A 26,670-nucleotide genomic window follows, 5' to 3' on the forward strand; every position below is an offset into this window, starting at 1 on the left:
ACGTCTTTCTCCAAGACACCATAAATGACAGGAGGGGCGGATGTGAAGAGGAGGTTGAAGAAAATCAAGACCCAGTAGTCAGTCATGGATGTTCCAGAAAACCCACAGAAGAACTGGTACCAGAATAGGAGGTTCACATAGGCCTGGAACACAAAGTGAAACACTGGCACCTTAGAAGCTACAGTGAGAGCTATAGTTGTATGTGCCATATACCACCATTGTGTGATCTTTGTGATATTAGTTTCTGTGTGGTTAATATTAGTATATGGAGATATGTATATGCACATAATATTTTATAATAATATACATGTTTATATATATCACACCACACCCACCACCACCAACCACCACCTATGGTACCCCTTTACCTATCACCTTTCTATAACACTCCCCCTGGTGATAGTTCTGTTAGTAGAATCTAAGTTTGTTTTGTTTATTCATTTCCCCCTCTATATTCACAAAAGAATGAAGTCATATGTTATTTTTCTTTCTCTTTACTTATTTCCACTTAGCATAATAACCTCAAAGTCCACCCTATGTCGCAAATGGCAAGATGCTTTCTTTTTTATGACTGAGTAGTATTCCACTGTCATGTAAAAGTTTTATTCAATTATAACACATATGCACACACACACACACACACACACACACCACCTGTTTTATGATGTTGGCCTTATTCTAAGAGCTTTACAAGTAATTCACTTCATCTTTATTACAACTTGAGAATTACTTTTGTCCCCACTTTGCGCAAGATGAAACTGTGATAAAGAACTCGCCAAAAGCTAAGTGGCTAATTAATAAATGACAAAACTAGTATTCGAACTGGAACATTAATCTCTAAATGATAAGAACCTGGTCCAGAGCCTGGTACACAGCAGGTATGCAACCCAAAGCATTGGGTAATGCTTTTTCTCTTGCTTCCTGTTTTCAAAGTTCCTTACTAGTTGTGATCTGGGATATACAGCCGGTGGCTGACATGCAGTGTGCTGGGGATGGAGGTGTTTCCCTGCTACAACTGAGACAATTCCAGGCACATATGTATGCCCTATATCATTTCCTCAAGTATTTTGCCTCAATTAAATTAAGTCCATGATAGCAAAATTCTGTGCACAGAACCTATTAGGTGGTCTTGTTTCAAGGTCTGGAGATACTTTTTATTATTGCTTGACGTTAGATAATTAAGTTCTCTGAATTTTGGATTCTGCATCTGGAAAATAGAATTACATCACTCTGGGGCTCAGGATCAGATCAAGTCAGAAAGTGTACTGAGTGGTACAGGGCCTTAAGATACTAAGATGCTGTCACTGGCATCCCAGATACACTACAGCACTGCCCTGAGGGACAGAGACCACACCCTTAGTTTCTTAGTCTAGGGTCCTGGACATGTTTTACCCAGATAATGTTGGGGACATGTAGTCTAGGGTCCTGGACATGTTTTACCCAGATAATGTAGGGTAATGTTCTGAGGGTTAAATCTATAATCCTCATCAGTATCAGACACATTGTCCATGACCCAAGAACCACAGTTCTTATCTCAGAAAGATAAGCTACTGGAATACCTTTTGCTGCTGTCCCCTTCTACACCATGAAGTGATCACCTCTGGTCAGGAAGAAGAGGCGGATTGTAATTCTGGGGGTCCCCGTGTGATCCTCCTAGAGTTACAAAGCAGAAGCTCACAGGGTCCTTGTTCCCTGTTGTGTTTTCTCTACTAATAAACCAACTCTCTCTCTGTCCACCGGCAGGGGACATCTCTATTATTAGTGTATCTTCTTCACCCTTGGGTTAACTTGGGGTTAAGACCAGGGGAATGGGAACGACTATGGCATAATGGAGAAGATAAGATATTGCAAAGGCATTTTAAAAAAATAAAAAACTTGGGAGAGGAGCTCTTCTCCAAAAGTGACTGACCATTAAATCCTATCATATTTAATTTCAAATCACAGCTCTCACAAGATTCACCTATTCAGATAGAGAAGCTATACTTTTTCATATACTTTTATAAACTATTTTATTAAACTGAACAAATGCACTAATGCTAATTAGTAAATACAGACAGCTTTCTGAGGAGTTCACATACTGACAGAGAGACAGACACACACACATACCTAAATCACACATTTGGGATGTCCTAAAAATGAACTTTTGAATGAATTGAAGTTATTTTTCTAAAAGTGGTACTTCAACAGTGATCTAAATGTATGCTTCTATGAAGCTATACATTGACTTTAAAGACCAAGAATAAATTTGACCTAAAAACCATGACTTATTTTACGGTCAACTTGATTTTACAAAAGTGGATACTGAAATTTAAATGACACGCTGAAGATTAGAAGTCAACATCCTAATCAATTTCTGCCCTTATAGGAACTACATAGTCAAACCAAAGTTTCTTAACCACCAAATGACTACCAACCACAGATACATTTCCCAGGCTTGCTAGAAAACTCCTGCATCTGGGACTGCTGGTCAGCTTAAGCCAATAAGGCATTATACTAGATTTTTGCCTCTATTTGTGTCTTCATTATACCACAAGTGACATCAATTTGGGGACAGCAGAATTAAAAAAAATCTTTTTACCTCCTGTAAAATGGAAGCAAACCTTTTCATTTTCTACTGACAGACAGCATTAAACATTTCATAATTCTGCTTGTCACAGCCTTTTTATGCAAGGTCAAAAATTGGATTTTAAATGAAACAGACAGGGCTTAATTGAATTTAAAGCACAGGGAATAAAAATGCCAGCAGATGGACAACCCTAGCAATTGACTGTCAACGGCTGAACAGCACTTCCCAGATTATTTCTGGAAAGGCAGCAGGAATGCTCCTGGCTGAGCACAGCCCATCGGAAGCAAAGAAACTTCCAGTCAGCTAATTCCTCTTTGTCCTTTACTCACACAGGAGTGCAAGGTTGAAAGGGGCGGAGGGAACAAATTCTCTGGATCTACATACCACATTCTTGTAGAAAAAATAGAGAATCATGTTGGAGAGGCGTGTGTAACACCAGTGCCCATGGACAAGAAGGAGCTTGCTGAGGTGTTTAAACTGAGATACAGCAAAGTCACTGGCCATCACCGCCTGCAGAAGCAACAGGGAGAGGAGGTCACCCTGGTCAGCCAGACATGTCAAGACGACAGCACATCTATCTGACCATCAGCACACCGGCAGAACCCAGGGTTCTGCTAAATTTATATACCAAAAAACAATGCTCTTCAATAAAAAATATATTTTATATACAGACCAAAAAAAAAAATTCTTCCCTCTCCCACTTGCTCACCAAAAAAACCCAACAACAAGCCTTGAATACAGAAATGAATATTACTAGACTGTCTGGAGTCACTATGCAGCTTTCCAGTAATTCGTGAAACAAGAGTTGCCTTTGATGACCACTCGTGATATAATTTCAACAAATATGGCTCCAGGGCTCTCCCTGGTGGTGCAACGGGTTAAAGCACCACAGTATGAAGCTCTCCGAAGGCACTGCAGCATGGGTTCCATCCCCGGCCAGGGAGTGATCCACATGGCGCAGCAGACCTCTTCTGACCCACTCGCTGCTTCCCTCAGCAATGTATTTCTGTAGATCTGCCTGTTCTCTTCCCCATTCTGTCTGTGGTGAATCCTCTCACCCACCACACCCCTGGCCTGTACCCCAGTTCTGTAAACACAAATAAATCTTTATAAAAAAAAAAAGTGGCTCCATATTAAAAACCGTGGGCATAAACTTCTCCTCCAGGAGAAAAATATTTAAAAATATTTCGGTCATGACTTTATGAGTGTATAACATGTCAGGCAAAGAGGTGTTGGAGTTCCTCATCTTCTGTGGAGATGCCGTCATTTACAATCTCAGGAAACCCCTCACCTTGCACCTTTCCTGACAGCATTTGCTTCACATACAAAAAGCAGTCTCTGAACAAATTTTCATCTGAATTTTGGGTCTGAAATGCTCCACTTCCGGGGATACTCCCACCTCCTTGAGTGTTCTCTCACATTCTCTCCTTCTGTCCCTCTTTGTCTAGGATCTTTAAGTCCTTTGCTGAAAATCCTAAGCAGATTTTTGTCCATGTCAGATGTTACATAGTCATTGCAGGAGTAAAGATATATATTCTTCTGATAGGTAAGCTCTATTGCCAAGTGAACCATACACTTAAAATTATTCAGGAAAATACCATAAGACTCATCGGTAAACAAAGATGAATGGATAAAATTCAAGCTTCCCACTCCTAAGCTAACCACGGAGAGTCTCCTACCAAAGAGTTTACCTCAGAGGAAGGTCACCTTTGGATGGGCAAGCTCATGGTGCTTGGGTGCATACTCCACTCACCTGCATGCCTTCCTGGCCTGAGATCCCTATTCCAATGTCTGCTACTTGTATCATGCTGACATCATTGGCACCATCACCTTCATGAGGCAGAAGAAAAAAGTGAGAAATGTATGAGAGGTAAAGAATAGGTACAAATTTTGCACATCAACAGAGACCACTCAAGCAAATAACAAATCCTCTAAAGTTTATTCAGGTGTCCAAGTTCTAAGTAAGCAGACATTAAATGTATACCCCACTACCACCAGGAAGAATTTCAAACCCAATCTTGCTTAAGCTCCTTCAAGTTCTGATCTCCCATGCCACTCTCTAGTTTCAGGTTTTCTAGATATGTGGCTCTTTCTAGCCTCTGCACGTGTTTTCTGTATTTTTATAATATTTTCCTCCTTGCCCCCACCCACCTTGCTGGATTTCACCTGCTCTGACTCTCAAGCAAGCTTCAATGCCACCTGCCCTGGGAAGTTCTTTTCATCCTCTTTAAATCAGATGTCCTTCCTTAGGTTCCAACATGACTCAGTATCTCTGTCATACCTATACTGCATGGTGTTATGGTTACACAGAGACATCTTTATCTCCCCACCACACTGGATGCTTCTTAAGAAAAGCTATTACTTTTCTGTTGGTAACAAACCTTTGCTGTTCACAACAATTCACTAGATTTTAGGACACAGAATCCTGAATTTCCTTTCAATCTGAGTCCGTAAAACTTGTTAAAATAAACCCAATTGGGGCCTCCCTGATGGTGCAAGGGGTTAAGTCTCAGCTCTCTGAAGTTATTGGCAGCCACTGTAGCATGAGTTCAATCTCAGGCCAGGGAGATGACCGACATGGTATAGCAGACCTCTCCTGTCTCGCCTGCTGCTCCCCTCAGTAGTGTATTTCAGTCAATCCACCTGTTCTTCTCACTGTTCTGTCTCTAGTGAATCCTCTCATCCCCTTTTCCTGTACCTCTGGCCTACACCCTAGCTCTTGTATGCATAAAAGATAAGCCCATAAAAGATAAGCCCAAACTTCCAGATTTAGGATGGGCAACTAACCCAGGCCTGCATATTCTATTCTCTGACTTCAGTGCTTGGTTAAGAGATGAGCCTAGGACTCATTCAGCTGATAAAATGGAAATATCTCAGTATCTTAGCCTTAGGAATTCTGGATCCTGGGGCTTAAACAATTTACTCTTAATATGTTCATTAAAATAGTTGAAAAAAATCTAGTCTAATCTTGGTATTTTACTCTGGAAATTTAAAAAGAGAGGTAGTTTCTTTTTATTCAGTTGCTAATGTGACAGGCTATAAACCCAGGAATTTTCAATGGCTAAATCACTACCCCAAAGAGAGGATATACTGACATTGAGAACAATCACAAAAAAAACAGAAGTGGAAAGATGGCTAAGCCCTCATCTCACTAATCTCAAAACACCAGGGGAGCTCAAAGCTTTATCCCACACTGCTCCTCTTGTTTATTTATGCACATTTCTGTTTGGGGTGATCTCATCTATTTTCAAAGCTTTAACTTTATCCCCACCAGACACTATGATTCCAAAATGTGTAACTCTAGCCAAATCTTCACTGATTTTGAATCTGTGATTTGTAAATGCCAGATATTGTATCTGTCTGCCTAACTGACATCACTTACTAGACATCTCTTGGAATTTTCAGACTTAATATGTATAAAACCAAGCTTGTGACTCCCCTGAATCAATCTCAGTAAGTGGCAGCTTCCTCCTGTCCATTCTCAGAGAAAGGCCTTGATGTTCCTGGACTCCTAGCATGTAGTATATCCAACCCATCAGCAAATGTCTACAGCTTTTTCTTCAAATCATGCCCATTCCTATCCCATGCCCCACCACCTTTTCTGTTCACATCTAAGCTCAAATAACAATCATCTCCTTTCTGAATTAATTCCAACTGGTCTTCTTAATTACAGCCCAGCACCCAGCAGTTACTCTCAAAACAGCAGCCAAAGATTTGTTCAAACGTAAGGCAGACCACATTCTTCCTCTGTTCACAACCCTTCAATGACTTCCTGTCTCTTCAGAGAAAAACCGAAGTTTTTATAACAGCCTCCAACGCCCTAATGACCTGGCCACCTGCCATTTCTCTGCCCTTTGCTAATCTCATCAAACTCTCCCTTTGCTCAAGGAGTTTGGCCTCAGACACACCCTCACTTTCATCGTCTTCTCCATCAAGAATGATCTCTCCCCAGATCACCCAAGACTCCACATTATTTCTTTTGAGTCTCTGCTCACAAACAACCTTTTGCTAAGAAATTAAAAAAAAAAAAATTAAAATGACATCCATCCTCCCCCAAAACTCTACATCCGCTCTGGTTCTGGTTTGTTTCTTCAACAGTATTTGACACCACGTGATAGCTTATATATCTCTGCCATTTTGCCTTTGCTTTGTTTTACTATAAGCCTCTTATGAGATACAAACTCCTTAAAGAAAAGACACTTAGTCAGTTTTACAGAGTCTTGCATCACCACTGCCTACAAAACTCCTAGTCTGTAGAAGGCACTGAGTGAATATTTGTTAACTGTATAAACTCATGTCTCTGAATCGCACTTCCTTAAAGACCTGGACTTCCAGATCTATGAGTTGGTACATGACTTAATCCAGTCCATTCTGGCACCTGACATGTAACCTACAAAGTCCTGATTGTTATTTTCCAGGACACATTGTTCCTACCTGGTTCACAGCAGATAGTCAAATAGTGATAAAGGAAAGGAAGAGAAACTGAGGCTTGAAGGTAGACAGAAAGGGAAGAAAAGGTAGAGAGAAATGGGAGGGAAAGTGAGGGAGAAAAGGGCAGGTAAAGGACAAACAGAAAGAAGAGACAGAGGATCAGCCTTCCTGTGGCATGAAAGTGAGATGCCCGGGTACCCAGCCCACTCACCGACGGCCAGCGTCATCACCCCGAGGTGGTTGCGTACCAGTTTTACCACCTCACTCTTCTGCAAGGGTGTGGCTCGGCAGCAGACCACGGCTTGACAGCAAGCAGTCAGCTCCAGGAACTGCCTCTGGAGACTCTCTTGTAGGGCAAACTGCAAGGTCTTCCCAGTGATGATGAGGCCGGCCCTTGGCCCTGAAGCCTGTGGGCCAACACCCTCACTTGAGGATGTCTGCTCTAGAGAGGCTGGATTCTTCTGAAGTTCTTTCACAATTGTGCCCATCAGCATCTCACAGGCATCCTTGAAACAAGAGGCAAAGATAATTAGCCTGGTGCCTTCTGGGTAGCCGCATGGAGCTAAACTGATAAATGTCCTTCTTTAGCAGTTACTGCATCCGTAATCCCAGGTGGTGAATAATGGGTTACTTTTAAAGGTCCAAGGATCTTCCCTAGGGGCTTCTTCTCACTCTTACCTCTGTAGCTAAGAAATGAAATAGCTGTAGAATGTCTTCATGTGCACAACTTGCCTTCTCAAGCAGTGACTCTCAAGAATGCTTTGGTCTTATTCTGCCATTCACTAGCTGTCTGACTTTACGCAAATTAACCTCTGAGTCTCTACTTTTTTCATCTAAATTCTGGGGCTATATCAACGCATAGAAAAATCCCTGCCCTCATGGAGTGCACATTCTGGTGGGCAAGTTCTTGGTGGTGCTGATCACATCTGGCTGGTGGACCTCCCTCCACAGTCTCACCCCACACTAAGGCCATATGTTATACGCAGACAGGAACTAGGAAATTCTTTAAAGACAAATATCACTTTTAATTTACTTTTGAGGTCTTCATACCATCTCAAAGAGAGCCACACCAGGCACCCAACTGTTTATTGAATGAGTTCTATTCAAGAAGAAGAACAAACAGCCCATACATTATTACATCAAATGACTACCAAGGACAGATCCAGGCAAAATCCAGAAGCAGTGCATTTGAGATGCTAAGCTGACATAGTTTAGTTATGAAGAGTTACCTCTCTCAGAGCCCATTTACTCCTATTTCAAAGGCTGTTTTCTCAAGCATCCCTTAACCTGGCCAGGGAGGAAGCAGACCTGGCTCCATAAGCAGCTGCAGCAAGCCACGTGAAATATGAACACGATATTCAACTTCACAGTCGAGCTACCGGCGATATTTATCTTAGGGAAAAAAATGATATCATACACTTCAAATGCCCCCAAGGAAAAGTGCCCAAAATGAATAAAGTTGTAAATAGCTATACTTAAGATAATTCAGTTTGCAAACTTCCAAAAACTGATGGAAATTTGTAAAGTGAAAATCTAAGACTGCTAAAATGACCAGAGAGTTCATGGAATATCCATTGCCAACAGCCCAGCCTGAATGCTAAAAAGCAACTCCTTTTGGTGATAAACTGAGTTTCATAATCTTTAATTTATTTTTATCTTAGTGTTTCATAAAGAGGGAGAAGTGGCAGGGGGGCAGGGAGGAATACTTCTGCCTAAGCCTCACTATATCCCCAGGATTTTGTACCATAAAATTAAATTATGGGCACTGTGTCTTCTTTACTTATCTGGAAAATCAACACAGGTGGAATAGCAAGAAAAAATTCCCTTTTTATTTAGTATGGCCCACAGGGGGTGCTCAATGAATACTTCCTAAAATAACAGTTTTAATACCTGTCACCATGTATTTTATATTTGCAAATAAATTTCACATTCCTAATGATTTTACTGCTCTCAGAAATCTCAAAATCAAAATAAAAACAGAAATACCATGTGATACAGCAATAATACTGCTACCTATTTACCCCAAGAATACAAAACACTGATACAAAAAAGACTTACGCACTGCTATGTTCACAGCGTCACTACGATAGTCACGTCACAGAGCCAAGCTAAATGCCTAACGATAGATGACTGGATAAAGAAAAACTGTGCAATATACACTGAATGGGACACTACTCAGCTCTTTAAAAGATGAAATTGTGCCTTTGGGGACAACAGTGGATCAATATATTGATTGAAACATGCCTATATGAAGGGAAAGTGAAAGACAGTTATCAACTGTGGAATATAAACAACCAAGGGAGGGAGGGAAGTTGGTGCGGTGGTGACACTGGAGCTTTGGTGGAGGGTGTCACATGGAGGTGTGAGGTGGTGCTGTCACATGGAGGTGTGAGGTTACACAACCCAAATTACAGTGATAATAAAACAATTATGACAATCCATAAAACTAAAAAATCCCAAAGTCAAAATCAAACATGAAGAACTGACAACTTTCCCATTTTCAATGTTCACTGAACCCTTTTCAGCTCTCAGGCATCACATTAAACAATTTATATCTTCTCATTTAACGCTCATAATAGCCCTAAGAAACAGGCATTATTTTCATATTGTAGGTAAGAAAAATACCTCAGCACGGTAAGTACTCCACCAGGTCACAGAGCTGGTAGCATTTGAACTCTCTGGGTCTTGCCAACCATCATCCAGGGCGAAATTTTAGGTCTCAGCCTAGAGAGACTCAGCATTTTCTTGTGCTCAGTCTCAGTTGATGCTGGAAACTGGCTGATGGTTGTGGTGATGGTTCATGCAGCCACCGCCAGCTGTTAGGCTGACTCATTCTCTGTTGACTAAGGAAACACTCTCCTTAAAGTGTGAGGAGTGGGTACTGGCTGAGGTCTGACCAAAAAATCCCTGCAGCCCATGTGGCAGCTTTAGAGATCCAGTGAGATGCTACACAGGAGTTCTGAGAAGCTGCCTGACTGAATGAATGTCACCCATTAAATTTGATTACAGAGGAAGGAAGGAGGAAGTATTTCGAAGCTAATTAAACAATTTGCACTGATCATAAAGAAGTTCACTATACTAGGAATCAAATAAAATGCTTGTTTATCTGACTAGAACACTTGAGTAGGAGATTAGTGGGGGGTGGGGTAGGGGAAAAAATTGGAATAGGTACAAACTTTTTAAGTTCCTTCTCCTTAGAAGACAAAATCTTTTTTCCTTCTCTTAAAGAGTTCAGTAAACTTTGATATTCTCAAGAGCACTAGCTAAGAACCGCCACTAGAGGGCATGATTAGCCTGAGAATCTATTTTTAGTATTTCCATTAAAACATACGAACAATTCACCTGATTCAGATGGAAATCAGCACTTCCCCTCAACTTGAAATGGAGGTAGATTGCTATCCTAGAACTTGATCTATTTTGTCATTATCAGCTGAATTCTGTCAAACCCCTGGTAATCGTGAAGGGGAAGAAAAGCAAATTAAAAAAATTTAAAAGGAAACTGCTAATGCCCTTATTCAGCAGTGCTTGCTCTGAATCCTTATGATTTTTTTACTGAGCATCTAGAAGAACAATGCCCTTCCAAGCACATACTGGGATGCTGAAGAGAAGAGATGATAGGAATAAGAAATAATAATCAAGGGGTTAATGGTTACCAGTTTTTTGTTCTGTTTTTTCTTTATATTCATCAAATCACAAGTGTTCCACTGGCTTTGAGAAAACAAGAGGACTGGTTTAGTCTCATTACACATACTTTACTTTGGGTATTGAGGATAAATAGCTTGTCTTCAGGCTCCAGCAGTTTGCACGCATAAGCAATGTTGATAGCTGTTTCCTGCTTGTCCCCTGTCAGCATCCAGATCTTGATGCCGGCCTTGTGGAGGGCTTCTATAGACTCAGGGACTCCCTCTTGCAGACGGTCTTCAATGCCAGTGGCCCCTAAAAAAATAAGCAAAGTGTGGCAGGCTTGTAAGAAACCAGTCTCAGCAGGAGCTCAGAGAGACTGCAGCTGAACAATATCTCCTAGCTAGTCCAGTCCAAATCTCCTCGCGCTCCCGTGACTTCCAGAGGATCCAAATGTAAATGCAAAGGCCCAGGCCCACATCATAAAGTAACACTTTGGGAGAAAAGCCTGAGGACTCATGAGTTGATCAAACTTACATTTTTACCTTTTGGCTAACTCTTACATGTAAATTGAGGGTGTTGGATTCAGGTACTCTATAATTTATAGTAGTGTATTCCCTAGGGGAAGGGCAGAGTTGTAAAGAATGCTCTTGCCAGTAAGATGTAGTATCTATTTACAACGCTCTTTCATGATATGTCTATAATTTCTTTTTCTGAAATAACTGGAGGCAAGATAAAGCTTAGAATTAAAAAGATTTGCAGATTTTTAAAAGGTAACATGTTACATTTGTCATATTTTGTATATCTGGTAATCAAGCATATTAATATTGCTGCAGTAAAACTTACAAATGTTTAAACTAATTAGGATAATAAGGACTTATAAATAGACTATCAAATCAGGCCTGATTTTGTTGCCAAATGAGTTTTGGCACTAAACACACAGAGCATTTGAGTTTGGATTTTCAGATGAGGAAATGTGGGTCTCATACTACTCACTGTCACTGAGAAATGACTTAGGAGAAGAAATCATCACTGTTTTTCTCTCAACCAGAGAAATGGAGTCCAGATGTCGGTCTCTTGGAACACTAGCTTTTATATTAGAATCTAGACTTCCAGACTCTAAGGATGTGGTTCTCAACTTTGCTTCTCAGAATTACTTGGGGAACTTCTAAAAATTCAAATGCCCAAGGCCATGGGACCAGTTGAATCCACCCCAGGAATAGGATGTAGACACCACTAGTTTTGAAAGCACTCCATGTGATGTCAAGATACAGCTCAACTTGGGAGAATGGGTGTTATTTGTGCAACCATTAGTCAAAATCAGGAAAGAGAGAAGAAAGAAATTTCGTAGTCGATTGCAGATACAAAATAAAGAGCTGGAGCCAGCTAGACCTGAGCTCCTTTCTGGCTCTGTAAGTTACCAATTACGAACTTCAAACAAGTCACTGAACTCTTCTGGGATGCACAATTCCTTGCATTAAGATACAGATCAAAAAGACAAAACACATTAAACACTTTATCTAGGGCCTGGCCAGAAACTTCCCCTTTAGTCTCCTGAAGCAGGATATGTACTTGGTTTTGTACTTTATGTTAAGTGTTAAGTTGTTTAGTTGAACCAACTCCCATGAAGTCCAGTTCACAATAGCAGAATTCAGAATGGAAAGGACTGGAAGATAGGCAGGCATCATACAGGGTAGCGAGCACCACATATGCTTATTGCATCAGAATGGAAAAAAGGAATACTAGGAAAAAACTTGAGACATCCAGATTTGTTAACATTCATCACTGCAAAATAGTCTACCTACCAAGTAAAGTTAGTTTGTTCTCCAACCTCATAGCTGACTCCAGCAGTAACTCCTCCCTGTTGTCAATGCTGGTTTCAGCTAAAAAATGATTCTTCAGCCACTCTGCATATTCATTGTCACTCATGACCTTTGGGGGAGAAAAAAGAGCTGTGAAGTGGGCCATCTGGGGATCCCACCATGACCTTCCACTGTGAAGTCTCAGGCCACCAACAATCTTCAGATGTTCCTCTCTGGCACATCCACACCAGGTTCACGGCCTCCTGCCATCTGCTCAGGAGCTTTCTGAGCTCTGTGATCATCTAGTGTAAAGTAACACTGATGGTGGGCAGAGGGACCCTGGAGCCTCTCAGAAATTCTAGGCACCATATGGGGTGAAAATGGGTTAACCTTTTTATTTATAAACAAGGGAATATGAAGTTGGGAGAGGTCTCCACCTGGTAGCTAACTGTAGCACATTTCTGGCATGGCAGCTGAGAAAATGGGGTCAGGTCCATTCAATTTGACGCATAAGGTAGCAGCAGCAACTCTGATATCTTTCAAGAGTTGGTCTATGGATATTTAAAAAGGTTAAAAAGAAAGTGGGGACAGGGATGAAGAAGGAAAATGTTATTCCAAACAAAACTAAGTGCAATTTCCTTTGTCTTCAGGTTGCCAGTGAGGGACAAACATCCCTTTCAGTTCTTATAACGCTGCGTAGAGAAAGGACGAAGCATTTCTGTCTCATCTACTTATTTTGGTCCATAAGGTAATTTGTTCTGGGAGCATCTGACAGTTTTGGGCTACATTGTTATCAAAGGTAAGATCATTCTATTGAAATTCCACATTCTTCTTACAACACTAGGTGAGTTGGGCTTTGTGACTGCTACAGTAGCTGGCTGACAAAGTACCACCTCTCTCTGGCTGCCTCCGAAACTAGAATTTGGATAAGAAATACGAGGTCCTGCTAGAATCTACAAGCCAGGTTTCCTAGGTGTCTTGTGGCTGGGAAGTTATTGGATAGCCAAAAGCATACTGACACTTTATCCACATGGCTCTCCATGTTTTGTCTACTCATTGGATTCTAGGATGAATGGGAGGGAACTGAATAATGTGCAGTTTGACATGGTGACTACCTAAGCTACAACCCACTGGCCAAGGGCAGCAAATTCTTGACTAATTCAGAATGGGCTTTATCTCCGTTTCTCCTATTCTCCTCTGGGGACAAGGTTATGATGGTAGTAACATCCCCCAAATCATTTCTTGAAGCTGTCTTCTTACTTATTAAACTTTTATTTTGAATAGATACACTATATTCTGGGATTATTCTCAGAATAATCAATACTGAGATAATATTTAATGAATTTACCCGGGTTTACAGAAGAACACTGATGAACATGTCAGGAAAAACTATCAACAACTTAAGGGAGAAAAACAAGGCCAGGCTCCAGCCTCATTCTTTCCAAAGCACATTTAATGCTGTGAGGCAGAGGAGTGATAATTAGAAAGTACTTAGGGGAAAAAAGATCCAGGGACTTTATTCCCAAACTGCTATTTACATGCAAAGGCAATACCAGATATATCAAAATGTGGTAACTCAGAGAAGATAACTTTAGGTATCCTTCAGACAACACACGTGGAGAATAAACTCCAGCCACCCGATGCTTATCAAATAGGGAAATTGTGAAGAGGTCGCTGGTCCCGGCACTTTGCCTGATGCCTGTGCCCCGGTTTGATATGTACTAATTTTCACTAAATGCTGTCTGAGCAAGGGCGAGAACTAAGTCGCTCACCTTCTTTGCTATACATAAAGTGCGTAGGCCTCGTTTGGCATAGTCGTCCAAGTGTTTCTGGGTTTTCTCCCTTATTATCATCTGTTGTTTTTCCAGACTTGCTCCATCTGAAATAATTAACAAATACAAGTGTTCCCACTAGTGTGCCCAATTATAGCTATATTTTTAAAAACAGTGAGAGCTTAATTCACAACAAACAAAAGGCCTTGTCATTTTGAATCCCACATGTGCATTTACAAAGAGAAGCCCTCATAATAAATCTTGTCCTGTTGCCCCTTTCTCCCTGGGGCAAAGAAAGTACCAAGAAATTTCAATATAAACACCTTTCTAGCACCATCTAAAACAACAGTTAACAGGGCCTCCCTGGTGGCACAATGGATTAAGTCTCAGTACTATGAAGCTAATGGCAGCCACTGCAGCACAGATTTGATCCCTGGCCATGGAGATGGCCCATGTGGTGCAGCAGACCTCTTCCATCTTGCCTGCTGCCCCTGCTCCCCTCAATAGTATATTTCAGTCAATCTGCCTGTTGTGCTCCCCACTCTATCTCTAGTGAATCCTCTCACCATCCCCTCCCCATGCCTCTGAACTACAACTCAGCGTTTGTATGCATAAATAAATAGATCTTAAAAACAAAAACAACAGTAACAATAGCTACATTAGCTTTTGTTCATGAAGCACTTGCCACTTGCTAGGTTCAAGGGTGAAGGCTCCACATGCATTGCCTAAGTAGGTCATTAAACTTCTCAGTACCCTATAATGGAGGAAGTAAAATCCCAACTTACTGAAGAGTTAGACACTGAAAAGTAGATAACTTTGCCAACTCATCGCTAACAGCAGAGATCACATTTGAACCCAAGTTATGTATCTCCCCAATTCTAGTTCTTCCTCACCAAATCCTACTTCACCAAGTGTGGTTGGTCTCCAAGCATCCACCAAACTATGAGAGTGTCTAAACTTTTCCTACCTCCATTTTCTGGGTTGCGTAGGAACTCACCTGGGTTAGTTGTGGACAGTAACTCCATGATCACAGAATCGGCCCCCTTTGTATATACCACAACCTGATTGGAAAGAGGGTGCCGGACTACAACGGACATTCTTTTTCTTACTGAGTCGAAGGGCAGGATGTGTAAGAGTTGAAATGTTAGTGGTCCCAGAGCAGCAAAGTCCACCATGACCTGCTCTGGGGTGCGGGACCGTAATGTGCACTGGTAAGCCCTGGCGGCATACACCAGGGCTGCTTCATCCGGGCTCTCAGCCTCATAGCACAGGTTGGAGGCCAAGGGCTGTCCAGGTAGGGACTCCACCTGACTGTTGGGGAGGCCGGCCTCACAGACTTGGTTCTCTGTTTCCAAGGGGCAATCGGGGTGACTTGAGTCCTGCAGGTTCTCACTGGTCTGGGAGGCCTCTTCCTCTACAGGTGAAGTCAGTTTCATCCTACTGAAGAGAGACAGCCTGCTCACAAAGGGGTTCGGGACCCCAGATGAAGGCTCTTTGCCACTGGCAAGAGATGGTGAACTTGATCTCCGGACAGACAATCTCTGGAAGAGGTTTTTAATCTCTTCCAAAGACTTAATGGGCATTCCACTAAGTGAAGAGAGGCCAACCTAGGGAAGATAAGGAAGGTCTCAAAAATATAGTCAAAAGTAGTTTATAACCACTTCAAAATCAAACTTGGAAAAAATGAGACGTACTACCTTAAACAACTAGCAGCCTGCTTCAGAATTTACAACTATGACAGAGAATACTAATAAAAATACCCAGGATGGAAAAAATGTACACTGTTGACCACATTAAGAATTTCTATGACCATTTATAAGAAATTTAACAACTGATAGAAAAATGCTAAAAAAAAAAAAAGACTAAAGTTACAATCAGTGAACATTCAAATAACTTTTTCTAATGAAATAACTTAAGATATGGTTAATTCCAGAATACTTATTGTGTAAATTCTAGCAATAACAATTTTAATCAAATGAAGTATTCAAGAATAGCAAATTAGAAATATCTTCTCAAAATACTATCCAATATTTAAAAAAAGTCTTTAAATGCTTTTGGGCAATATTAGAACAACCATAAACATGGTATGAATACCATAAGGACATGTACCATAAGCAATAGTATACAATTTAAAACACTGGAAGAAAACCAAAAGGTTAAAAAAATGTTATTTTTTCTTTTCCAGATTCTATAAAAAGTTGATACTATACCTCCTTTTTGAAAAACGAGTCAGTAAACAAAGTTGTTTACAGAAGAGGAATTATCAGTACAAAAGGTGAATTTGAATTTCTATTTTTATCGAATATCTTATTGGTAGCATGAATTCTCCCAGCTCTGAACTTTTGTCAATGATTAAACTTAGCCATTTAATATTAATCATGAAGACAAATTGATTAGATCTTACAATGCATTAATTCAGAAGTGTCCAAGGAATTAAACATTCTCTCCTAGAAATTATTAATTTTATAGTAGGTTGAGGGACTTATGCTGGTTAATTTTCAAACTTGTTGGCAACTTAGAAATGAAGAGTAAAAAATCAACCACAGTTAGGGTTCCTGTATTTGGCATGAATTTAGTTTATCACCTTGTGCACTGTCTATCATTATCTTAAAATAACATGAAACTTATGCATGTATATGCCTACAGAGATTTTCTTTCACTTCATAGGATATTTCATTCTTTGAGGATAAGGCAAGTATATTTCTTAGAAAACACCCAAACATCCCTATTTTGGAAATAAATATATGAGACAAATTGTTATAGGAAGAGACAAAAAGACTAGCCAGTGGTTCATTACTTTCAAAGAGCAACCTTCTAGTTGAAATCATTAAAAAAAATAGTTTTCTTCAAATGAAAGTTTAATTGGAAGCAACCTATTTTTATGCTAAAATTGACCACCTCTGAAGTTGGAGCCATCTAGGGGAGATGGCTCCATACAAGAGACAGCACAGCAAGGGGTGAATCACCAGTTTCCAAAGCAAGCCTTTTTAGCTGAAAATGAATTTTCCATGAATTCTAAACTACCAAGAAACTTTTGAAATTCCAGTTTTGTGAAAATGGTGGAAACTTGTTACCACTACATTATAGATGTGATGGATTTTAGATTGACTGAGTTAAAACTAACCCAGCTGGATTTGAAAAAGTTACATTATCATTATACACGATCATGGATTCAATATATTGTATTTTTCTTGAGGTAGCACATATAATGTTGAAGGGCTCAGAATTCTCAAAGAAAGCTTCATTTGTTAAGGGAAGTAAAACAAAAAGAACAAGGACTTCTCTTACCAGCTATTCTCCTAGAAGCAAAATAATGCAATAGCAGTGAATCACACTTCCTGGATTCAAATCCCATCTCCCCACAAACCAGTCCTGTAACCACAGCATGTTACTTAACCTTATCTGTTAAAATGGGAAATAGTAGAGTAATAGTACCTGACTCATTGGGTTGTTGAAGGATTAACATACTACTACAAGTAATTCACTCAACATCTGTGCAGAGCACAGATTAAGCTGCTATCATCAACATCATCTATAACAAAACCAGTAGAATATATTTAAACCCAAAACTCTGTTCTAGAAGGTGATCTTTGTTTGCATTGAGGCCTTACCTTTTGTCGTGGTTGGTTAGGAGCAGAAACCACTACTGTGTTACAAATTGCCAAAGCAATAAAGAAGTCAAAGATGTATAAAGTCTCCAGGGGTGGATTTGGGAGGGCTTCAACTGAGGAGTTAAAGAGCTGAGGTGTAATTTGACTAAATTTTTGTAAAAGTCTGATGTCTGGAACCACATCCGTTTCCTGAAGAGCCAATAAAACAAAACAATGTGTTATTATAATAAGTGTCTAAAAACAAGAATTTTAAATTAACATAGAGTAGCCTTTATAAATAAGAATCATGAAACATGAAATAGTAACTTTATTCTTATAAAAAAATTATTTTTTAAGGATTTATTTTTATTTATGCGTACAAGAATTAGGGTGCAGGCCAGAGGTATGAGTGTGGGGAGAGTAAGAAGGTTCACTGGACACAGATTGGGGAGTAGAAAAAGCAAATCAACTGAAATATACTGCTCAGGGAAGCCAGTGGGCAAAACAGGAGAGGTCTGCCTCACCATATGGATTAGCTCCCTAGACAGGTATTGAACTCATGCTGTAGTGTCTGTGGATAGCTTGAAAGTGTTAACTTTAACCCCTAAGCCACCAAGAAGGCCACCTATTTTTATAAAAAATAATAATAATAATAATGTACTTGATGATAACTATATGAATTAAGACTAGGGAAATAAAGGAAAATCTAGACACACTATTAATAGAGATGACCTTGACTAGTATCTTAAGCTAAATAAGAAATAGGAAAACCACCAACATCTAGTTGAATGAGTGTTCACTTTGAAATACAGAATGCCAGGGCGAAATATTTTTGAGTCTAAGATTCCACTATGGGCATAGATTCATCTAATAAGAAATTATAAGTATCAACTGTTTAAGGTAAGGGCAGTGGTTCAAACCACATTATTTTAACAAAATATTTAATGCTTCAGGTCACTGCTCTTGGAAAAAAATAACACACCACAATAAAGCTACTTTAAGTCAGCTAATAGATTTAATCACAAGACAGTAATTAGTTCTTATCATCAAATATATTTGACTATGTCCTGTGCCCTCCCCTTAAAGACTCTAAGTACAAACTGACTCCAAGAAGGACTAATGGAAAAAAAATACTCAATTTTGTTTAATATAATGCTTCTCACACTTAAGAGTATTAGTTTTAATATTAGACTGATATAGTAGAAATCTTTTTAAAATCTAGTAACATATAGTTATGGTGTTAGAAATTTTCAGATGAGTCCAAGAAGGGACTATCTGCTCTGAGGAGTCCTGTACACAGCTGGCTGAATTTCAGGACAGGTGAGCAGGCTTTAGAGAAAAGGGCAAAGTCTGAAGATTTGTGACCTTAGACTTGGAATATGTAGCTTGTGTTACATGGTTAGGAGTCTGGGTACAGGTCTTAGACACACATGTATACTACCTAGTAGCTCAGGCCTGTTATCTAACCCTTAAGCTGCATTTGCCTTTTACAAATAATGATAAAATAACACCTACCCACACGGTAGCAATATAAAGGACGTAAGATAATGAGGTAGTGGAGACCAGCACAACAGGAACCCTGGTAATTTAATGTCCCTTTCCTTCTCAAATGGCATACTCTCAGGCAGGTTACCAGGTATACAGTGGGATTTAAAGCCTGAGTTATCTGCTGTTACAAAGCATTCTTAGACTAAATACACCAATATCCACTAACCTTTGATATTTAGCATAGCAATATTTGAATCTTAGAGCAATTCTATGGAATTCATAGGTACTTGCAATTCGATGACTGTTCATCAATGAGTCAGCCATATACACTCATTTTATACCATTATTATGTCATTGTCTGCTATCAGTCCAGTAACTTACTCATTAATCTTGCATATATTTACTGATCTATGATGCCTGGCACCCCTCAGGGACAGAGAGGTGCATAGGATATAGTATCCTGGCTTGCATGGAACTCACATTCTAGTGGGAGGAAAGACTGATGTAAAACTAACCTATAAATAGGATACTTCTAGATTGAGAAATTGAGACAAAGAGAAATTGGGAGAGGGGAGTGAAAAGTATTTTGGATTGGGTGACAAGAAAGGTTTATTGAGGAGGTGACATCACAGCTGAGACTTCAATGACAGGAAGAAGACAGTTATACAAAGATCTAAGGGAACAGCATTCTAAGTAGAATGTACTAAGTAGAATGTAGAAAGTAAGCTCCAGAAGACTAAAGAAACATGAAAAGGTTAGCTTACAAGGGCTTCTATTTCTGACATAGGAGATATGAACCCCAAGCTCATGACCTCCATGACACCCTAGCTCCCAATGACTGGCACCTCCCCCCACACCCTACTAGGATCTGTGCACTCTGGCTCTCAACTTGACTACAATGAAGGGGGTTAGCTTACAGTCTTCCACTGGATATCACAGCTATAGTGTGCTTTCAAGTGAGCGTTCTCAATCTGGACTTTTGTAATCATATAAAACATGTTTACAAATGTTCACCTTTTAGGTCAAAGGACATACAAGTTTTCTCAAAATAATGTAATATTTCTCAACAGCAAATTATCTCAAAAATTAGGAAGTTGAGCTATTGTTTGTTTAGATTTCTTATTATAAGTGCAAATCACATTGAACTGCCATTTGGGAGTCTCCTCTCAAGTAGAAAAGACAACAGTATTTGGCTCTATCAGAATTACAAGGAAGTTCTTTCATTATTCACTGTAGAATGTGCAATATCCAAGTCACGCCTTCACACTTACAATGGGGCTACTGAAAGCAGCCTGTCTGGAGTGAGGCACTTCACCGGCTCCTTCTCCACTTCCTGAAGCAAAACAGCTCCCCACAAGATAATTCGAGGATTTACTTCCCAAAGGCCCATGATGAACTGCCCGGCAGTTGGAGGCCTTTAGTTTTGCCACATTGCTGAGGGAACCACTGGGAGCTTCTACAAGATCTTCATCTTCGGAGACAACTTCCTGATAGGACTCTAACCTCTTTGCTGAATGATAAAAATCACACTGGATTATTATCTGAGAAGAACCACTTGCAAATTTAATATGTTAGGCATTTTCTTAAGCAGCCATTTCATGCCATCTCTTCCCTTTACAAATTCAGGCTCCAAACTTCCCTCTAAAACTCTGAGTGAACTTACCTCATTGAGAAAAGTAGAAGCAATTAGATAGGAACTTCCTTATTTTCCCACATCAAGCCAGTCTATCCACATCTGTATCCACACGTTCTACCTCCCCCTGCTAGAGCTTCGAACACCGAAGCCTCCACTTGTAATCTGAATCCCACTCCCTCCAGCCTTCTCAGGGATGTCACCTTGCATTGACCCCAATCTCTCCTCAATTAACTTCATGGATTTCAACCCCATCTATCTACTGACCTTGCTTTTTTCAAGTTCGTCAATAAGCTCTAGGTGACCAAATCCAAGGATCTATGTCCAAATATTACTTGAGTGCTTGGCAATGCTCTGCAGAGTTGGACATTCTCTCCTTGAAATGGCTCTTTCGTGACACCATATGTAGCTGTTTCTCCTGCTTCAACAGATGTTCCTCTTATTTTTCTCCTGCACATTTTTATTCTCAGCTCTCAGATATTGAGTTGTCAGGGAGCCCCTTTCCTTCTCTACCTGTCAACTCCTGGTGGCATCATCCAATCCCATCTTTGAAATATCATCTCTGTGTACATGTTCCCTATCTCTAGACCTTCAACCTCTAGTTGAAATCTGGATTCATGATTCCACTATCCACTGGCTACTCTTCACTGGATGCCCAGGAGGCTCTTTCTTTAGATAACTGCATGGCTCACTCCCTTACCTCCCTCAAGTCTCATGGTAAGTCTCCTTGTCAGTGAAGACGTACCAGATAATCTCACTACCTATATTATGAGGCTCCCTCACAGCTTACTACCATCTAGACACTGTCTAATTTTATTTTGATTGTTTAAATCATCACAATATAAATTCAAAAAGGCAGAGAATTTTGTCCATCTTGTTGATATTATACTCAGTCAAAGCAGTGATTGATAGGTACTAATAATATTTATTAAATAAGTAAATAAATAATTGATATCTTAAATTTCACGTGCTCAAAATAGAATTCCTCTTTTCACCATCAATCTATTTTCTCCAGTCTCCCATCTTTGTAAATTTCACCTATCTATCTAGATACTTATGCCCAAAATCTAGGAATTGTTTTTTAATCCTATTTTGCTATTCCTCCTATTCAAAGCATCACCAATAGTTGTCCATCATTCATCTAAAATATATCCCAAATATCTCTACTTCTCTCCATCGTTATCACCTTAGCTACCATCATCCAAGCCACCATCATCTCACAACTGGACCAGTGCAGTAGCCTCATAACTGGTCTCTTGCCCCTCTGAAATGCATCCCTGACATAGTAGCTCAAGTGATTTTCCTAAAAGATAAAGCAGAACAGATCACTCCCTGCACAAAATGCTCCATGGATTCACAATTAGAATAAAATCTAAGTCTCACAAGTTAGAATAAAATGAGAACTCCTTATCCTGACTTACATAACTCAAAACAGTCTGGCCTCTATTGATCTCTCTTTCTTGCCCTTTGCTCTTTCAAGCTGCCAATAAAATCCAGGTTCTCTGATATTCTTTACTTTGAAAATTGCCAAACTCATTTCAGTGAGATCTATGCCAGCTGTCCTTAAACTTCAAGAAAACATTCCAATGTAGCTATTCCTAATGTCTTCCTTAGAGAGGCTCTATCCAGCTATCCAACTCTAAGTAGTATTCCAATCACTTTATAACATATCACCCCATTGTAATTATCTCCAAAACACTTTTAATTTTGTAATATTTTCTTGATTTAAAATTATTTGTGACGATTTCCTCCAATAGAGGATCTGTGGGTGCAAGGACCTTATTTGTCTTGATTATCTATCATATATCCAATTTTTGGAACACAGAAGTTGATAATCAACATATATGTGCTTAATGTATTTCTAAGTTGTCTCTACTTAGTCCAAGTCTGACCACTTAGTAAAATATTAAAACTAAGTCTTTGTTCTCCTATAGTTTTCTTAACCTGCACGGTCAAGTGTGGAGTCATAATTCTATTTTGTTTTCTAAATATAACCATATATGCTAACGTTAACATGCATTATTCCCTATCATTTTACATGGTCAATATCTCCTGTTTGAAATGAGTCCATGTTTTGTGGTTTAAATATTTACTAAATGAATAATGTATAAATTAAGGATAGACATATTCAAGGCTAGGATATGGGGTAGGGCTTTGACACTTGTGGATTTCTATCCCCTTTTTAGCAGGCATCTGGCTAGGTTCTTTATATAAAGATCTCTTTCAATATCTTTATATTCTCCTTTTATTTAAAAATAATGCTATCAGTTAGGAAATATCACTATTCTACTCTGTACCAGAGACTAAGATCCAGAGAGACTAGGTACTCTGAGCATAGTTAAACAGCTAGTTGGGAGTAAAACTGAGTTTGAATGTAAGTCTTTGTGACTCCAAAGGTAGCATGTGTATCCACAACATTATAACTCTGCAGCAGTTATTTGCATATTACAGATCAATTCCATGGCTCTCAACAGAGGTGAATGCCTGTACACATGACTGGTTGTAACCCTGGAGGAATATTACTGGCATTTAGTGTCAGAGACCAAGATGTTTCTAAGCATCTTATAATGCACAAAATAGATCCACACACCAAAGAGCAATCTAGCCCAATATGTCAGCAGTGCTGAGGATCATAAATCCTTGAGTAGCTAAAGAAATTATGATTATGACACCATTTTTAAGTAAATAGAATGCCATACTACATATGTAATCATGAAGGCTATACTTTAGGAATTTCTCCTACCTATCATTAGGAAAATCAGTCACCATGCAATTGTATAATTAGTGTAGTGCCAGATAGCTCAGCTACTTGGAAAAACTTGTTCGATTATGTAGAACTGCAAGAGTGGAATCAAGAAAGCTTTAATTATTTTGTTTAAACTATCAGATGTAAACAGACCAGTAAAGTTATACCATGATTCAGAAAGCAAAGTTACTAAGCAATACTTCTAGAGTCAAGTGAAAAAATTTTTCTAAAACTGGGTATGAGATGCAAAGGTTTATCATCATACAGATAAACAAAATCTTTCCAAATAAGAATGACGACATCCTATGGCTCTTAAAGATGGTTCTAATTTGTTCCATGGTGGTTTAGAGCAAGACAGGAATTCTTGATTTCAGACTCAACTTGAGAAAACATGCAAATATGCAACTTTCCTTTGATTCAAGGTAAATACCTGGCTGGTGCTAGGTTAAATCTTTATTTTTTCTTATTTAATCTGGCTTCTCTATCAATTTCCATCTTCAAATATTCAGTAACTTGACAGACCTACTACTTGCATTGGCAAAAGTGACAATGAGACTGGAACAATTTTATCACATTTCTCCATCCTTCATTTAAAGGTGACCAGTCCAGAACTTATTCTAACTGCAACAACCTCATGTTGTCACTTAACATTTTACTAGGAATTGACCCCCAAATATTTCCAGTATGCTAATTTTGACCTACTTGTAAACAACACCCTCAGCTGTGTTCCTTCCAGCTGGATCATCCATATATCCTTGCTAACACTAACATTTTGTTCTAAATTAATTCCCCATATACTTCTAATATTCCAAGAACTTCCTGTTTAATATCCTACCAGGCCCCATATCTTAAACATTGCAAAATCCACCTCCAAGCTGTCTGAAAATCAAAAATATATGGAACAAGGATGCTATGCTAACTTTAATCTTTTAACACTTAACAAGGTAGTCTTATGTTTCCACAGCTGTCTCCCATGTTGAATCAAAGCTCTCCCAAACACAAGTGTGTAGCTTATTTCACAAGAGTAATTATAAGAATAGCAGCTAACACAAAGAACTAACTCTAACATTGATTTCATCTAGGTAAGCCTTATCAGATAAGACATTTAAAAAGAGAGGTCAGAACTCCCCAGAAGTCAGGGAAATTCAAAGCTAGAGATTCTCCTGCTGACCTTACAGAAGCAAATTGTCACATTGAAAAGGTAGTGTGGGAGGGAATGGTGGGTCACCTCCAGAAGCTCAGAATGGTTCTGGGCAGACAGCCAGCGCAAAAGCAGGGACCTCAACCTCTTAATCTCAAGACTCTGTATTCTGCCAAAAACAATGAGCTAAAAACAGAGGACCCTGAGCCTCAGATAACATTTAATCACGGCTGAGACCTAGATTTCAGCGCTGTTAGAGACCCTGTGAGTGGATAAAGCATTCAGATGGCATATTTGGGTTTTTTTTAAGGCCTAAACTTTGTGTTAATTTCTTAGGCAGTAAAAGGAAACTAACACAGTGATAACTAATGAATCAGGAGAATACAAGCCACATAAAATATCAGGGTTATATTCAAATTATTTATTAACTGGTTCAATACATGTGCACAAATGAGAACAATGACACTGGCCACAGGCTGTGGCCAGGGGTCTATAAACTGAGCCTTTAAAGGCTGCCCTGTCAAAATCCACACAGATTTTGTGGACTCCACCCCCACTCCAGACCACAGCCATCAAGACACGGGAAACTACAAATCCCATCATTATTGAAGGCAGGATTGCTGGGCTCTGAGGGTGGAGTTAGGCAGCCAGGCTTGATATAAAACCAGACCTGGGCTTTGGGGGTCGCTCGGCTCCCTTGGCTTTTGCGTCTCTTGGTCTATTGGCCTCTTGGCTTGACTCTTCGTGGCTTTTTGCTGGCTCTCAGTACGCGGTGGGGATTCCAGATCAGCGGAACTGGTAAGACGTATTTACCAATTTTTTCTCCCTGAAACATTCATTTCCCCTTCTTTTGCAAATTAACCCTTTTGTATGTGCCTGCAGTATCATTATGTCACTCTAAGCACAAGGGTGAAGACCCACAATCAGGCAACTCATTCCATATCGGGGTTGCCCTGTACCAAAAGGTAAAACCTTTCTACAGATAACTAACAATAAGAAAAATCCATTTGTATAATAGGAAAGACACACTTAGTCAAGAAAGTGCAAATGGCCAATAAACATGTAAAAAGCTAAACATCTCATTACTAATCAGAGACAAATTAAGATAATGAAGTGCTGTGTCAAAACCACACAGATTGAAAAGAATAACATCCTATTACAGATGAGGGTGAAAAAGCAGCATTATTTTTCTGGGTTGTGGGAATGTAAATTAGCATGTTTTAGAGACAAATTTTGTAGGCACTATGAAATCTTGTAGGTGAGTGGATCTGTCAATTCCACTTCTAGAAATATATAAAAAAAAAATCACAAGTATCAAGTCACAAAAATGCATGCTGCACAATGGATTTCCTTTTACCTATCATTATTTTTAGTCTCATTTGTTTATCTTATCACCCTAAATTCTAAACTACCTAAGATTAGAGATACAGGTCACATATTAGAAGCACACAAAATATTTGGTGAATAAGTCACATTAATTACAAGTAGTGTTTATAATAACACATGCAGTACCACCTACCACCGCCAAGCACAGCAGACTAAGTTCGACAACATACAGTGCACCTAATGTTAACTTATGAAATGACCTGAACTAAAGTACACAGATATTCTTGAGCAAAATAAGCAAACTGCAAAACAACATTATAGTGTGTTTTAATTCATACAAGGAAAAATGTGTAAATGTCTATGTTCACCTCTAGGCGAATAAGCATGAAGAAATAGATGGTTATGTAATCATCAAATTATTGAAGGTGATTAATCTGTAGAGTAGGATTTTTCATTTGTGTTAGGCACTTCTCAGAATAATCTTCATAGAACATATTACTGGAAAATTAAAAAATTCTACCATTTTACTTTCTTAAAGAAACCATGGCAGTAGC

General features: G+C 39.4%; 1 protein-coding gene across 1 annotated transcript in view; it reads right to left on the reverse strand.

The window, feature by feature from the left end:
- ATP10D (ATPase, class V, type 10D) overlaps nucleotides 1–26,670 on the reverse strand; it is a 72,306-nt gene that overhangs the window by 12,059 nt on the left and 33,577 nt on the right. The window contains exons 10-19 of the mRNA XM_004681484.2: nucleotides 20,542–20,780; nucleotides 17,804–17,992; nucleotides 15,190–15,799; nucleotides 14,193–14,299; nucleotides 12,424–12,550; nucleotides 10,749–10,933; nucleotides 7,209–7,503; nucleotides 4,320–4,396; nucleotides 2,951–3,076; nucleotides 3–143 (exon numbers count right to left, since the gene is read on the reverse strand). Coding sequence (XP_004681541.1) covers nucleotides 3–143; nucleotides 2,951–3,076; nucleotides 4,320–4,396; nucleotides 7,209–7,503; nucleotides 10,749–10,933; nucleotides 12,424–12,550; nucleotides 14,193–14,299; nucleotides 15,190–15,799; nucleotides 17,804–17,992; nucleotides 20,542–20,780 — 2,096 coding nt within the window. The remainder of the gene's footprint in view (nucleotides 1–2; nucleotides 144–2,950; nucleotides 3,077–4,319; nucleotides 4,397–7,208; nucleotides 7,504–10,748; nucleotides 10,934–12,423; nucleotides 12,551–14,192; nucleotides 14,300–15,189; nucleotides 15,800–17,803; nucleotides 17,993–20,541; nucleotides 20,781–26,670) is intronic.

This window comes from Condylura cristata, unplaced genomic scaffold (genome assembly GCF_000260355.1).
Source record: "Condylura cristata isolate star-nosed mole 26May11 unplaced genomic scaffold, ConCri1.0 scaffold00012, whole genome shotgun sequence".
In the NCBI taxonomy this organism is placed as follows: domain Eukaryota; kingdom Metazoa; phylum Chordata; class Mammalia; order Eulipotyphla; family Talpidae; genus Condylura; species Condylura cristata.